Source organism: Gracilinanus agilis, chromosome 3, assembly GCF_016433145.1.
Source record: "Gracilinanus agilis isolate LMUSP501 chromosome 3, AgileGrace, whole genome shotgun sequence".
NCBI lineage: Eukaryota > Metazoa > Chordata > Mammalia > Didelphimorphia > Didelphidae > Gracilinanus > Gracilinanus agilis.
This window is the reverse complement of record NC_058132.1, coordinates 672,707,900-672,725,260: the sequence shown is the minus strand read 5'-3', so window position 1 is coordinate 672,725,260 and position 17,361 is coordinate 672,707,900. Positions and strand designations below refer to the sequence as shown.

Genomic DNA, 17,361 nt, shown 5'->3' with positions numbered 1-17,361 from the left:
TGGTAGTAGTAGTAGTAGTAGTAGTAGTAGTAGTAGTAGTAGTAGTAGTAGTAGTAGTAGTAGTAGTAGTAGTAGTAGTTGTAGTAGTAGTAGCAGTCTTTCTACTGCCCTCTGGATTACCTCTTCCTTTTTGCTAAGGGCTCAATCTTAGGACCACCTTCTTTCCTGATTCTATTGCTTCCCCCTCCAAAAAATAACCACCTTGTATTAATTTTATGCATAGTGTACCTCATCCCACAGAATGGGAAATCTTTGTACCTCCAGCATATAACACATTTAATAGTTAAGGAAACTGAGGCAAACATTGATTCTTTGTCACTTTCAGGTTTCATACTCACACAGTATCACCAAAAGAATATTTCTACATGAAACATTAGATTTTTTCACCAGGGCATAGCTTGAAACTGTTACATAATTTACCCAATGGAGTTAAGCCATCCCTCATCCTCCCATTGTCTATCTTCAGAAGTACCTATCCAAGAAATATGTACTAATGTATCAATTCATTGGACTAGCCATCCATCTTTGTGTCAAATTTTGAGGAATAAGCATTATTTATCTGTCTTGTATAGAAAGTTAGACCAATTTAGTTTGAATTGTCACAGGTCTCTTTGTGGAAGCCCAGCAATGTTCTGGGACTTGATGTCATGGAAAACCATGACCATCTGGAGAACTACAATTATTCACATACAGAATCCCTCTTCTACTCAAACTTTAGGTAGGGCATATTGCATGACAATGGCAAATGCCTCTGGTGAACGTACATCTTTCTTTTAAACCTTGCTTGACATGAATAATCAGAAAGTCACTGAAGAATTATCAACTATGCTTCATTCATCGAAGAATTTTGTATCATCTCAATATGTTTGACAACATATATGTTTAGAACATGTATGAGCAATGTATGTGTGTTTTGCCCTGAGTCAAATGTTTTGTTTTTATTTAATCAAGAAATAGTAGATGTGGTAAAATTTTATGTCTTTCGACTAATTATATGACTATAAAATATTACTTGTAAAAGCCAGTCTCTTCCTTTCATTTCAACAGTAATACCGTTATTATGTATTTAGATCATTCTTTTTTTCCCCCTAAATATGGGTCTCTCCATCGCACTGAGGCTAAAAGTTCAAAGCCTACTTGTGGACTTGTTTCCAGTCTGATCATCATGAGAGCTTTGACTGCTTCATTTCCTCCCTGAGCCAATTCACCTCTTCTTAGAAATCTGGTGGCCTCTTGTTTGTGGAGAGCTCACTGTGTTAATTAATGCTGAACCCAATCAGCTTAGCCCACTACAGCTCAGAATGTCTAAGCTCAAGAGATCCCACCAGCATCAGCCTCTCTGGTAGCAGGAATTAGCAAGCATGCACCACCACATTTGGCTTTTTAGATCATTCTTGAGATTTCCAGCAGAGGAAAGAATATAAATTAAGCATGGGCTTCATTTTTGGAGAAATGTAACCATTTTTGTCTTCTCCCCAAAGGCTAGTACAATCCCTTGTACCTAGTCAGTGCTTAATAAATATTTTCTGGATTGAATTAAATTATTACAAAGATGAAATTTGGGTGAAAATACTATTCATAATGTTTTTTCAATCTTTTGGTATCATTTCCTCCCTTGGACATCAAAGTACAGGAATTGATGCTAAAAGCATCTTAAAAAGAATAGATTCTTATGGAAAGAACTATTCATGCTCTTCCATATAGACTTTCAGCATATTCTTTGTATCATAAAAGAGGACTAAAAAATTAGATTTCCTTGTATCTTTGTTTCATTACCAAGTGACAAGGAATGGTTCAATCAAATATGACCAAATCTGTCATTGATAGTGATATGGCCTAACTAGGAATCTCATCTCTTCCATTCATTCCCTTGTCCATAAGAAGAATGGAATCATTTTGGTGGGGGAGGGGGGGTTGCCCAATAGTATCATCTCACACTCTTCATTTTATTTTTGGAAGACAGTATATTTCTTCTTTGGAATCACAAGAAGTTAAGATCTCACAAGACGTACTTTTCTGGGAACTGGCTTGAGGAATGCATGGTTAAGGGAAAATATTTCTAAACTCTTCTCAACCTGAGCAATACCTCTTAATAAACATGAGTGCCTTAAAAAAACAAAACAAACAAAATATATATATATATAATTCTCTCCCCTAAAGTAAGATATTTTGTCTTTTCCAGTGGTAGAAATTGATTTGCTCAGATCAGTTTACACTAATAGATATAAACTCTTCTTTTATAACAGTGTTATGTGCTTTCAACATAGTCTTTCAGGATTATGAGCCAATTTATTGCCAGAGAACAGATCTAAACCAAATGGGCCAACAAGCATTGAACCCTTTACCTCAGCCTCATTCGCTATAGGATGCAGCTGACTAAACTAACCAGTCCGTACAGTCAGAGAGCCAAGTAGTTAACCAATCAACTAAATGAATGACCAAAGCCCTCAGGTTCTTATTTATGGAGACTCTTAGACATTCTGCCATCTCAAGGGCAAGTGTTTGACTTATTTTTTCTATATTTTTCTTGAAAGATGTTTATAAATTGCCTTGGACATTTACATTTATTTCCCAGGGCCTCTAAACCCCAAAAAATATACAGTACACTGTACACAGTACAAATTCATAAACTTTTTTTACAGAGAGCCCCATCCAAAACTTATACCTTTATTCATTTTGATGATCTCCCTCAGTGGGAATACCTAAAGAGTGTTGAAATAGAACTAATTAAAACTTGAGCATCAATCATGGGACCAGACACAAGGCAGTGCCAGGGCTCTGTTAATACAATAACTGGCTCCAGTTATCATATTTTATAGGTATTATTACTTTTATATTAAGTTATGCAAATGAAGATAAACATACAACTATCTAAATGGCATGACCCTCCTAATCCATGCTGTCGTCACACTGAAGATCTAATCCACTTGCTAGAAACTAGTCATCATAAATATTAAGTTTGTAATATATCTCTAGCCTTTCCTTACATGAAAGAAAGTTAAGTTTGGGCTACATAAAGCCATCATCTAACAGGAAATATTTTAAATTGACTGCTCCTGCTTTCAATTTTCTTCTCTCCAATAAACCCACTCATTTCTCAGTCCTTCCTCTATCAATTATATGGGAATAGACATTATTGCAATGTGATTTCCAACAGAGGAATATAAAATATAAGTTGAGCACCGTGTTCTATCAAAGACTGGCAAATGACTTTGGCTCCAAGAACTTTTCAAAACAGGTCAGCCACACCCTGCCTTTCTTGGAGCCTGATGCCATCATGGTAGAAAGGGAACCATTCAAATGCCACTCCAGGGTAGCAAAGGTTTAGCTGACCCTAAAAATCTGGAAGAAACAGACGTAGGCATCAACAGCACATCTACTGCCCAAAGACCAGTCCAGCTAAGTTTGGGGAGGCTCATTCCTATGTCGACTGCAGGGCGACCTTCCCCCCCCCCCCCCCAGCAATTCTTAAAGGCCATCTACTAAGTCTTAGAGAGTCTGAGATCTTCACTGAGTTCTGTTTTCTCCACTAAAGTCTCCCTTATGGCACCTCGTTGCAGAATAGGTGACTGAATACCCAAAGGCTATACCAGGCAAGTCATGCTAAGTCTCAACTATAGTTCCTAATAGCATCCAGAGAGGTGATGAATTAAGCATATATTTTTTGAACATGGCCAATGAGCAATTTTTTTACTTGACTGCTCATATCTGTTTTAAAAAGAGAGGATTTTGTTGGGGGAGCCCTTTAATGGGGGCAGGCCAGGAAAAAATAAAGATTTTTTTTCTGATTAAAGACTAAATTATGTAGTTTATTGTTGTTACTATTTTTAGTCGAGGCCAAAAACAGACTGTCTGTTTTCTGAGGATTAACCCAAGAAAGTTAATCATCAGGTGGCCTTAAGTTAAAATTTTCAACCAGAGCAACCCTAGAAGATCATTTACTAAGTCAAAGAGCTGTCATGATCTGGGACCCTGAAAAGGAGCATCTATACCTATGAAATAACAGTTTGTGGTACATCCACCATATCTATAATAAAGTTGTTCAGTCATTTCAGTTTTATCCATCTCTTTGTGATCCCATTTGGAGTTTTCTTGGCAAAGATACTAAAGTGGTTTGCCATTTACTTCTCTTTACAGCTCATTTTATATATGAGGGAACTAAGGCAAACTGGGTTAAGTGACTTGCCCAGGGTCACATACCTAGGAAGTGTCTGAGGCTGGATTTGAACTCAGGTTTTCTTGACTCTAGACTTGATACTCTGTCCACTGAGCCACCAAGCTGCCCATGATAAAGACCACCTGGAAATAAGTAACATATCTTTCAATCAGCAAGCATTTATTTATAAGACAGGTAGGTGGAATTGTGAAGAATACTGGACTTGGAGTATTTAGAATAGAGAATTGAGTTCAAATCTCTCAGACATACTAGCTGTTCAACTTTGGGTGAGTCACTTAACCTTTGTCTGCCTCTGTTTCCTCATCTGTAAAACTGATGATAACAATATCACCTACTTCCCCCAGTTGTGAGGATCAGGTGAGATAATAGCTGTAAAGTACTTTACAGATCTTAAAACACTATATAAATGCTAACTATTCTTATTATTCAACAACATTAGTAAAGTGCCATTTATGCATAGGCATTGTAGTAGGTATTGGGAAAAAAAAGACAAAATTGGAACAGCCCTACTTTCGAGGAGATTGCCTTCTGCTGGGTGCCCCCTATGGGCAGAGCACTGAGGGCATTTGCCATGAAAGGACAGGATAGAAAGAGATATCAATGAAATAAAGATAGTGGTTTCTGCTCACTTGAAACCTTGTAGTTTCACTGGCGTAAGGCAGGGATATAAGAAGCATGGAATAGTCATAAAGCAGGGAGTAAAAGCTGCAAAATGATGTGGCATACATCAAAGAGACAAGTCATCAGTGAAGCTGAGTTAGTTAATTATGGGAAGTTTCCTAGAGAAAGTAAATTTGAGGATGCTTCTTGAAGCAAGTTGAAGGATGTTTGGTGAAAGATAGGACAAAAGGCATTTTGGGTGAAGGAACAGGATTTCATCTAGTCATCTTTCTTATAACCTTTAATGCACTTCTCTTTGGCACAGTGGAGAGAGCTCTAACTTTGGGATCAGTGGAATGGAGTTCAAATCCTCTGCCACTTAACTACCTGTATGACTTTGGCCAAGACACTTAACCTCTATGGACTCCATTTCTGCCATCTGTAAAATGAGAGTTTTTGGACTAGATGGCCTCTGAGGTCCCCTCCAGATGTGGATTAAGCCAATGACCTGAATCCCAACATGCAATCAATAATCCTCCTATAGTGCTCTGCCACTCATTCTAAATCCATACTTCAAGGATCTGTGCTGGTGTGGGCATTTCTTCCATATAATACCAATCATAACCCCTGTATAGTTTGGAAGATAATTCCGTGACCTAAATAACTCAGACTACTGGGGAAATTCAAACTTAACCATATGATCCTCAGACAAAAGACACACAAAATGGCCCTAGGGACCTTCCCAAAGCCTTTCCACTTTGGTATTACATACCCAACATTGTGCTCTAGTGACAGTAAATCTGAGTCCTGTCTGCTCCACAGCTGAGGCATTACGCATTAGTGGAGGGAACAAAGGTGTCCATTAGTTGGACTTGGGAGGGAACCAAGTCCAACAGCAAGGATCTTTTCCCCTTGAAAAATCTATCATTCAGAGTCTCGTGTTCTTGCCTCATCTGAGTCTTCTGTTTCTACTTGCTGCACAACCACCACCTGTCCACCAGCAACCTCTATCAACTGTCCCTTCCTGCCTTCATTTTTGGTCCTCTTTGTTCCCTGTGCAGGCTCATGAGACACTGTCTTTTCATTACTTGCATTGCTTGGAGTCCATTTCAACTTCAAAAGCTGTATTTATTGGACTAAACATGGGAGGGTTAAAATAAAAATTTGGAGGCAAAAAAAAAAAAAAAGACTTGCCATATGTGAAGCTTCCTTCACAAGTTGATGTGCCCAAAAAATGACCCAACTAACCATGTTTTTTAATACCTCGTTAACTTTACTTTTTATTTTCTCCAAATGGACCATGAAAACTGTTTACACGGGCACATCGAAAAGGAGCAGCGATCTGTATTTATTTTATTTTTTGGACAATTAATGTGTCGAGATGTTATATCTGCAACAAATACATTCTGAATACTTTTATTATACGATAGTTTCCCAGCACATCATCCAGTACCACTTATTCACCAATCATTTCATTGTAACCTCTATTAAACTGCCTCGATTCTGTGCCTGAAGCCTCCATTAAACGTGCAAATGACTTCACCTTCAGCCTCACCTGAGTGACATCTGAGCTCCAACTATGCCCATTTATTGCTTTCCCTCTTGCTGCTTGGTAGCTCTTTGATCTTGACTGAAGTTCAGGGACTTCTCATCGGGAGGCTCAGTCGCCTCTGGACTTATTCTTATAACCAAGTAGGGGTTTTGGCTAATTCCTATGCTCTTCATTTTTTCTTCAAATGTGCCATGTAATATTTTTTTTCCCTTGACACATCATTTCATTTAGGAGAATGAAGTCGGGAGCTGTCCTCTCTCAGTAGTACCTTGGGGGCAATTTCTTTGCATGTTATACAAACCAAGCTAACAAAAAACTATTGCTGCTCCCTTGGCATTATTGTTATTTTCCTGGTGCTTGGGCAAGTTACACTGAGAGATTTCATTGTAGAGAAAGCTAGAGTTTCCTCCTTCCTTTGGAAATGATGATTCCCTAAACAACTTTCTTCCCACAGACCTGGCAACATACTTTATTTTTTTAAGGAATCTGAAGGAAGCCATTCTTCTTCAATGAAATGTTTCTTCTTGGTCTCAGTCATCACCACGAACCAGAATACCATTGAGAAGTGAAAAGGCAGGCAGGTTGCTTCAACACCTCACAGAAGAAGGAATCACCAAACTATCATTTGCAGCTCTCAAGTCCTCTGGATTTATAAATTTCCAGAGTTCAAATAAATGATGAGCCGGAAAGAAACGATTTAGGTGCTTTCCTGTTTTTCATAGATAGGACAGCATTAGTTAAGCTAATCAGGGGTCTTTTTAGTAAAATTTATCATATATATGGCCTACTAGTCTTCATTTATATTCAGCCTACTCCTTAGATATCATGGTGTTCATGAAATTATATAGATGATAGATTAACATAAACCCAAGGGGCACAGTGGATTGAGCACTAGCTCTGGAGATATGAAGATTAAAGTTCAAATTCTGCCTCAGACACTTTTATGCTACATAACCCTGGACAAGTCACTTAATATCTCCACGCCTAGGTTTTTTTGCCTATAAAATAGGAATGATAATAATAGCATCTACTCCCCGGAATTCTTGTTAAGATAAAATGAGATATTTGTAAAATATTTTGCAAACCTTAAAATGCTTCCCAATTGCTATGTGTGTGTATGTGTTTCCATAGAGGGAAATTTAGGTGATATAAAAACAATAAAAATATATTTCTTTTAAACAAATAATACTGGTATTAAAAGATTGGAGAGCTATGCCAAGAAACAGATCAGGGTCTTTGAAAGCACTAAAAGATTTCCCAAATGTTACACATCTTTCTATCTATTTATCCATCCATTTATCAATCTGTGTATCTCTGTTTCTGTTTGCCCTTTTATCTGTGTTCCTGTCAACATATATAATTGTGAGCAGGTGTTATACATACAGATATAGATATATCTACATATAGACATAGATATAGATACAAAAGAACTTTCTCATCACATAGAACAATTAAGTCTGAGGGTTCTTCCATAAGGCTTGTGGTTTTTTTTAAGAATTTTATGTGATTACAAAGAAAAGAAATAACATACTTGAACTTTGTCCTCCAGAGTTTTCAGTCTCTGGAATAAACTCTGATGACTGTTGTTTACAAGAGTTCTTTTGCTTTGAGCCAGAACATAAACTCAAGCATCTTATGATGTGCATTCATCACTAGGGGAAATGTTTCTTCCTCTCCTATGAAATATTAAAAACACTATTGGAGTTTTTCTTCTAGGAGGGAGATTTCTTTTCTTGTATTAGGCTAAAAAAGAGTTGGGCAGATCAAGCAGAGGCATGCCCCACGTTGAAAAGCTGATATACCAAAATCTCAGCCTACACCACAGACTCATTTGACGTTTGTGAGTCCTGCTATAGGAGGTCTCTTTTCCATTCAACGTATTCTTGATGAGTGTGAGCTCCCCAGGGCACTCTAGTGTCTGGTTTCTATTTTATTAATTATCTGACAGAGACTGGGTTGAGATTATTTGACAGAGAGCAGAGAAACACAATATCGTGCAAACAGTTACTGAAAAAGTTAAAGAAAAAGATAATCATTTCTGAGATGGTCTGAAACCAAAGATTTAGAACTAAAAGGGACCATAGAGATCATCTAGTACAATCCCAATTCTTTTATATTTTTACATCAGGTAACTTCCCAGTTCTCATCTCTCCTAGGCACTAGAGGTGCCTTTCCTTTCTGAGAGAACCTTCCATTTCCACTGCATATATCTTTTATGGGCATATTTTTTGCCTATGTCTCTTCCATTAAAATATGGGCTTTTTGAGTCAATAACAACTGCTTTGCTTTTTTTCTGCATTCCCATTGGTTAGCACAATGCCTGGTATATAGTAAACGCTGAAAAATACTTGTTGACTCATCAGGTTAATATCCCTAAATTTTCCCTCTTAAAGAATTTTTCCAGAGTTCATCAATTTGAACTTACTCTAAGCACTTGATTTAATAAGGCAATAATTTTGACCTCCTTTTCCACCCCCATGACTTCACAATTCTTCAATTAATTCATTCCCCATGATCTTCTCCACCCCACCTCAATTCCATAAAGAGCTGCTCATACCCTTGATCATACCATCACCCAAAAATGTATCACTTTCATGTTGGTGTACTATCAGATCACAGTCTGTCGTGATTCCACCTCTCTCTCTTCCTTACTACCCCAAAATTGTTCTTTGACTTTACCAGGACCTGCAATCCCTCACCCCATCGGGTCTTTCCTAAGCTATCCTCCTTACAGTGGCTACACTCTCCTCCCTTCTCCATCTTGACCCTTAAGTGAACAGGTTCGTTTTCATCTTCTCTAGGGTCCCCCCTTATCCTATCAAAACTCTTGCCCTGCCAAACCTTAACCTTGGATTACTCACACCATGCTCCTCTTCACATACTATTGAACATATACAGAGAAAAATCACAAAACTTGTGTCCAATATAATTTTGTTACATAATTTCAACTAGGCAATCATTGTAATAAGACAGTCCTTTTATGTCTCTCTAACTAAGTCCCTATCACATTCACTGCAGAGATGTTTCCAGATTTTTCTTTTGCTCCTTAAACTTCTTAAGGTTCTCTTCTCTCTCAACTGAGAAACTTGTTTCAAATTTCATTGAAAAATGTTACAGCCACTCAGATGCCTCCCACCATTTTATCCTGTTGTCCCATAAGAAGTGGCCCTTCTCCTTGCCAGTACAAATCTATGTGCACAATCGATCCTACCCATCTCATCTTTTCGAGAAAACTGTCCCATGTGTCATCCCCACTCTCTTATTAATGGCCAGTCTCTCCCTACCTACTAGCTATTTCCTTCCTGCCTATATCACCCATGTCTTGCCAACATACCCATGTCTCCCCCAGCCTCATTAAACCCTCACTTGATCCATACATCCCTATATCTCTTCTCTTTTTTGTAGCTTGAGAAAGCCAACTCTATTACTTCCTTTCTTCTCTCTCCTTATCTCCTTACAGTCTAGCCTCTGCTCTCATTATTCAACTGAAATTGGTCTCTAAAATTACCAATGATCTCTTCATTCCTTGACCACTCTGCATCCTGTGACAGTGTCAGTCTCCCTCTTCACTTTTCTAGTTTTTCATGGCATTATCCTCTCCTGGTTTTCCCTTTCTCTGCCTGACGACTCCCTCTCAGTATTCTTTGCTGGATCTTTATCTAAGTCACACTTACTAATCATTGGTGTTCCCAAGGGTTCTGCGCTGGACACTCTTTTCTTCTCCCTACTTTACTTCATCAGCTTCCATGCATTTAACTCTCATCTCTATGCAGATGATTCTCAGATCTATTTGTCCAGTCCTAACCCCCCTGCTAAGTTCTGGTATCACATCTCCAACTGCATGTTGAACATCTTGAATTTGATTTCTTATAGGCATCTTAAATTCAATGTGTCCAAAACTACTCATTCTCTTTTTCCACAACCATCCCCCACTTCCTGCGATTGAGAGTATCACTATCTTTCCAATCACCCAGGCTTAAAACCTAAACTAGATTCAACTCATCACTCTCTGACTGCCCTGCTTTCTCTCACTGACCCCAATTTCCAATCAGTTAAGTAAGTCCTGTCATTACTACCTTCAAAATCTCTCTTATAGAGGACAGCTGTGTGGCTCAGTGGATTGAGAGTCAGGCCCAGAGATGGGAGGTCAAATCTGGTCTCAGACACTTCCCAGCTGTGTGACCCTGAGCAAGTCACTTAACCCTCATTGCCTAGCCCTTAGCATTCTTCTGCCTTGGAACCAATACATAGTATTAATTCCAAGACGGAAGGTGAGGGTTTTAAAATATATATCATATCCATCCCTTGCTCTCCTCTGACACTACCACCATATTGGTAAAAGCCCTCATCATCTCACACTAGACTATTATAATAGCCTACTGATTGGCCTCCCTGTCTCACATCTCTCCTCACTCGAGACCAGAATCAAATATAGAATCTCCTCTTTGGCTTTTAAAGCCTCCATAATGTGTGCCTTTCCTACATTTCCAATATGAATACCCCTTATTCCTCCCTTCTGCCACATGCCCTGCCATCCAGGGCTGGTCTCCTTGCTGTTCCTTGCCCAGAAAAATCTATCCCCAGACAAGGCATTTTCACTCTCTCTACCACATGTCCAGAAATGTCTTCCTCCTCACCTCTACCTCCTGGATTCCCTGGATTCCTCCAGGTCTCAGATCAAGAACAAGCTCCTCTGAGAAACCTTCCCCAGTGTCTTAGTTCCTTCCCTCTAAGATTATCGTCAGTCTGTCTTCTTTGTATCTTGTCTGTTGTCTGCATGTTGTCTGCATGTTGAGCTTCTTGAGAACAGAGACTGTCTTCTTTTGCCTTTTTTTCTATCCCCAGTACTTACTACAATGCCTGACACATAGTAGGTAATTTATAGATGCTGACTAACCGGCTAAATGAAGGTAATCCAAAGTCACACAGGCATCAGAGCCAGGATTTGAACTCCTGTATTCCTAGGTTGATTCCACAGCACCAAAATCATGTCAGTCCACAGGGCTAACAAAATGAAATTCCCCCAAACCCAGCAGACCCAGACCTTCCTGTGGAATGGGAAGTCACAACAGAGAGGCAATATGCATTCCTGGAGGATATCCTTACATGGATTGGATCTCAGATTAATTTGAGTATTTATCACATAAAAACCAAGCTTTGGCAGTCTATTCTCCAACTGTTCATAAAAGTTTCTCCTTCCTGTGGATCACAAAAGACATGAAGGCAGTTTTTAAAGAGGCGGTTGTGGACACAATTCTCATAAATTCCTTCCTCCGAGTTAGCGTGTTGTGCAAACCCATGATAATCAGCCTTGCCTCGAGTCCTAGGGGGAAGGTCTATTTACATGACTTCTGTTCTAAAACCTCTGCTTTTGCCGAGAGGCTAGGGGAGTTTCCGGGCATGCTCCGGCGTGATTGAGAAGTTGCAGTATGCCAGCCTCCTCAGCCGACTACAGAGAGTCAAGGAGCAATCTCAAGTGATTAACCAAGCCATGGCTGACCTGGCCACCATCCCCTATCTCCAAGACATCAGTCAACAGGATGCTGAGTTGGTGAGGATCGCTTTCAATATTTGCTTTGGGTTTTCTTGGGCCATAAGTCAAGAGAGAGCAATGGCACACTGGGAAGAAATAGGTGATCATATATATACAGTCCTGGAACAGCTTAGCCATTCTTCCTCAAATGTTCAATAGAATATAAGCTCTTTGAGAACAAGGACTATTTCATTTTTTGTCTTTATCCCCCTTAGTACCTAGCACAGTTGTATAGCATGCAGGATCATATGATCATGGATTTAGAGGTTGAAGGGACTTTCAGTTCAACTTCTTAATTATTCATATGAGAAAGCTGAGGCTCAAAGAGGTTCATGAGATTTAGAGTGGAAAGAGATCTTAGAATCCCCCTCATTTTAGATGAGACAGGTCTAAGGTCCAGACCTTCCTATGGTCACAAAGGTAGTACATGAAAGAGACAGGATTTGAACTCATTCTCTCTTGACTACAAGTCACTCTTTCCCTTTCCAAACAATGCCTCAAAGGGCAAGGAATGGTGGGGAGGCAGAGGGGGAAAGGGGGGAGATGTTCCAGGTTAGAGAATACTAGAGTTTGCCTCAACCATGGAAGGAATAAGGAAGAATAAGATTCTAGGTCTAGAGCTAAAAAAAAAACATGAGAGACTGTGGAGTCTGACCCTCTCATTTTACAGGGACTGGACCTGAGATTTCATTGGTCTGAACTCCAGAGACATAAATATGCCTTTAACAATTCATTTCAGCACTTTCTCTACAATTTATCATCTCAAAGAATTAAATGCCTTGATCAGGGTCTCATACCTCGTATGTGTTGTAGGTGAAATTGGAATCCAAATGTCCTTGGCTTCAAGACCAATTCTTTATCCATTATAGCAAATTATCCATATTCAGGGTAAATTTTATTCCAAAGATTCCAAGAGATTGTGGCATGGTGAAAATATGAGTCAACTATAAAATCAAAGGAGGAGAAAAGAAACTTAGAAACTTTGAAATACATGAGCAAGGAAAGAAGTATTAACTAACAGGACAGCTTTGAAAGGAGCATATTTTACATACTTTTTTAAAGTAAGCTCTAGAGTATTTCTTGAAAAAAAGTAATATATTGAGTACAACATTTTACACACTTAAATTTTTTAAATCATCACATTGCTGAATTGCTATATGTGTATATAATTTACATGTAGTATAATAAAATTCTTTTTAAAAGCAAGCTCTATGAAATAGAGATTGATTCATAGTTCCATAGTTCTGTTCACAATGTTCACAAAAATATATTCTATTTTGCATGTGGAAATATTTGACTTTTTTGCATTTTTAAATTCAAAAAATTTTAATCCATCTTTAGAAGTTCAGGAGTAAGAGATACCTTCTATTAGAGGTGACTTTCAGACAATACTAAACATTTATATCACATTTGCATAAAGAGTAACACTCTTTGAAGACCAAGAAGACTAGGTTGTAGGGTTACATTTTTCTCTACTACCATATGCTCAAGCTCCCATTATTGTATTCTTTACAATTTATTAGGGAATAAGTTACTAGCATCTAAGTTCAATTTAATCATTTAATACCATGTGGATTTTTCAAATGGATATTTGCTTCAAAGATATTGTAAGAAGAAAAGTATTAATATTCACCCCCAAAACTATGAGAATATAGTCCCACCTATTGTATACCCAGTTTCTGTGAGGGTTTAGGCTCATAATATAGCATAACAACTCCTAAACAGAATTTGTCCCAAAATGACAAAGATGACAAAGATCACTGCCAGATGAGATCTTTTCCTGAGATGTTGTTCAGTCATTTTTCAGTTGTGTATTATTCTTTGTGATCCCATTGTGGGAGTGGAGTTCTTGGCAAAGATACCAGAGTGGTTGCCATTTCCTCCTCTTGTTCATTTTACAGATGAGAACTGAAGCAGATTGGGTAAGTGACTTACACAGGATCACGCAGTAAATATCTGAGGTCAGGTCTTTCAGGTCCCATATTCTATCTGCTGTACCAATTTGCCATCCCTTCTTCTGAGAAAAAAATCCCCAAATTCCCTCTCAATAATATTCAGTTGCTTGGTATGCAACAGCTTATTTAGCCTTTCAATTGATAAATACTTTTAATTTTCAGGTTTTTGCTTTATTTTTTCCACTTTTAATATCTACTTTAGAATTCATTTCCCAGAACTGAAGTTTGTTTTCCTCATGACTATTTCCTCCTCAGTATCATTCTACTTCTTAACCCTCTCTTTCCCTATCAGTGTACTTTCCCCTGTTGAGATTTATGTGTTTCTACATCAAATTCTTTGAGTTTAAATGTATGTACAGGCTTGTTCTATCCTCTTTTGTTCATTTGGATAAGAAGATCATCTGATGATTGTCCTCCCTCCTTCTTCCTCCATGTTTGTAAAACCTTCTTGCAGTGCTAAATTTTGAAAAATGATGGAATAATTTTTTCTACATTAGTATACATCTTGTACTCTCTTTTTTTCTCCCTTAAAATTACTAGAACAGCACCAATATACACCCAGATTCTCTGTTACTCTTCTATAATGACTTCAATGACCTTCAAAAACATTAAGGTCCTACAGGAACACATTCCTTATCTCCCACTAGAATATTACTATTTTACCATCACTCAAATAAATTTCTCTTTCTAGGTTTCTCTTGACTTCTTCACACTTCAAAGCTTAGTCTTTTTTAGTCCTCTCTTCCATTAAAGACCCACTTAAGATCATATGCAATTTTGCACAGTGTGACTTGTTTGGTTTTAAGGCTGTGGCTTTTGCTTTTTGAAATACTATTTTCCTATTAAGGAAAAATACTCGTACAAAAATATTCATAGCTGTGCTCTTTGTGGTGGCAAAAAATTAGAAAATGAGGGAGTGTCCATCAGTTGGGGAATGACTGAACAAATTGTGGTATATGATGGTGATGGAATACTATTGTGCTATAAGAATTGATGATCTGGAGGCTTTCCATATGAACTGGGAGAATCTCAATGAACTGATGCAAAGTAAAATGAGCAGAACCAGAAGAACATTGTTCACAAAAAGTAAAACATTGTGGAACAATCCAATGTAATAGACCTTGCTACTAGTACCAGTGCAACAAGCCAGGACCCTCCTGAAGGACTTATGTAAAAGAATGCTATGTACATTGGGAGAAAGAACTATGGGAGTAGAAACGCAAAAGCAAAATATATGACATCACTTATCACATGTATATATGGGTATATGAATTGTAAAGAAATACTTTCTTCCAAGATCTCCTCTTATTTACAGTACATGCTACCAGGTTTTGTATAATCTTGACTGTAGTTAGGTTCTTTGCTACTTGAATTCTTTCCTTCTGGTTGCTGAAAGTGAAATTTTATTGATGAAGAATTTCTAGATTTTGTCTCTGATATCCGTAAGGCAAATGCTTTTGTGGTTTCTTTCAGAGACTAATAATTTCTGTTTTCACTATTCCCCTAGATCAAATGGATCTGGGTAGTTTTCATTTATGAATTCTTGAATGATAGTGTCCCAGCTCTTTTTTATCATAATTTTCAAGGAATCCAATGATTTTTTAAATTATCTTTCTTTATCCTTTTTTTCTGTATTACATGTTTTTGTTTTTTATTTGTTTATTTTTGCACCACATGTTTTTGATACAGATATTTTACATTTTCCTCTATTTTTTCAACACTTTGATTTTGTTCTTATATTTCATATTGACTAGTAGAGTCATTAATTTCTGTCCTAGTTAGTGTAGCTTTTAGAAAGTTTGCCATTTGGTAAGGTTTGCTATTTTCGGTTTCTAAGTTACTTATTCTCCTTAATGCTAATGATTATCTCCAATTTACTTTGATCATATCTTATTTGTTCATAGTCATCAATACCACTAGATTACAAGCTCGTTGAGAGCAGGTACTTTGTTTTTGCCTTTCTCTGAATCCCCAGTGCTTAGAATAGTGCCTGCAACATAGAAGGCAATTAATAAATGCTTATTGGCAACTTGATTTCAGTTTTAATCACTTCATTCGTTTCTACAGAGGCAACTGGGGGGTACAGCGGATAGACCATTAGATTCAAGAAGACTTGAATTCAAATCCAGCCTCAGACACTTATTGTGAGATTCTGGGCAAGGCATCTCACCTCTGTCTTCTTACGTTTCCTCATCTGTAAAAATGGAGATGATAATTATAGTACCTACCTTCCAGAATTGTGTGAGGATCAAATGAGATAATAAAGTATTTAGCACAATGCCTGGCACATAGTAGATGCTATATAAATGTTAGGTATTATTATTTTTTTCTAGGTATTGTAGGATTCATGAATGAAGACCTTTCTGAAAGTCCACTTTTATTTTCTGCTTAAAGTTATTGTGGGTTTACTCCCTTCTTCTAGATTGGTTAGATCTAGGGGTATATCTGAATCTAACTCTTTACAATCATTGATATCTTCTGTTGGCACTTTTGCCCAACCTTAGTTCCTGAAAAATTCATGGCTAGAATTCATGGGTGGAGCAGGCAGCCTGTCTTGGTCTCCAACTGGGTCATCCAGGTTCCTGCACTGAATTTCACTCCTGGAATATGTACATGCCAAGGGATTGGGAGTGAGTTTCAGGTCCCCCTGAATCTGGGGAATTCAGAGGAGTTCAGGGAGATCTCCAAGGTCCTCTGGAGTCCTGCTCTGAGCACTGCTTCAACGTTACACATTGCTGACACTCCTCTTTTCCTCCCAGGGTCCAAGTTGTGTGTTTCCCAATCACCCTGGTACTTTCCTATGAGAGTATTCTGCTTTTGCTCTCTCTGAATTCCAAGTCCTTTAATCTACAAAGTGTGCCTGATCATTACAGAACATGCATTCTTTAGAAACTCCTCCTGGAACATTGTACACAGAAAGTAAAACATTGTGAAGCAATCCAATGTAATGGACTTTGCTACTAGTAGCAACGCAACAAGCCAGGATATTCCTGAAGGACTTATGGGAAAGAAAGCTTTCCACATTGAGAGAAAGAACTGTGGGAGTGGAAATGCAAAAAAAAAAAAAAAAGCATATGACATCACTTATCACATCATATATATGTGTGTGTGTATATATATATATATACATATATATGTATATATGGGGTCTGGGGCTTTGGGGTTTGGGCTCTAAAAAATTGTTCTATAGCAAAAATGAATAATATGGAAATAGATATCAAGTGACAATATTCGTACAACCCAGTAGAATTGCTTACTGGCTCTGGGAGGGGGAGGAAAGAGGGGAGGGAAAGAAAATGAATCATGTAAACATGGAAAAATATTTTAAAATAAAAATTAATTTAAAAAAGCCACTCCTCCTGGAATCCTCCTCATCTCCCAATGCTACATAGACAGTTGCTGTCTAGTTGGCTGTCCAATCTCCCTGGTACCCAACATTCAGAAAGACCAGCCTAAGCTTCTTAACTCCAGCATCATTGAGAAGGGAGCTAGCCTTCCTGGGACCCTGTATCTGTGCCTGATCATGCAAAATTATTCCTTTTTT

General features: G+C 38.0%; 1 protein-coding gene across 1 annotated transcript in view; it reads left to right on the top strand.

The window, feature by feature from the left end:
* Positions 1 to 17,361, top strand: part of SPATA16 (spermatogenesis associated 16) — a 285,343-nt gene that overhangs the window by 237,501 nt on the left and 30,481 nt on the right. The window contains exon 8 of the mRNA XM_044667756.1: positions 11,716 to 11,880. Within this exon, the coding sequence (XP_044523691.1) occupies positions 11,716 to 11,880 (165 nt within the window). The remainder of the gene's footprint in view (positions 1 to 11,715; positions 11,881 to 17,361) is intronic.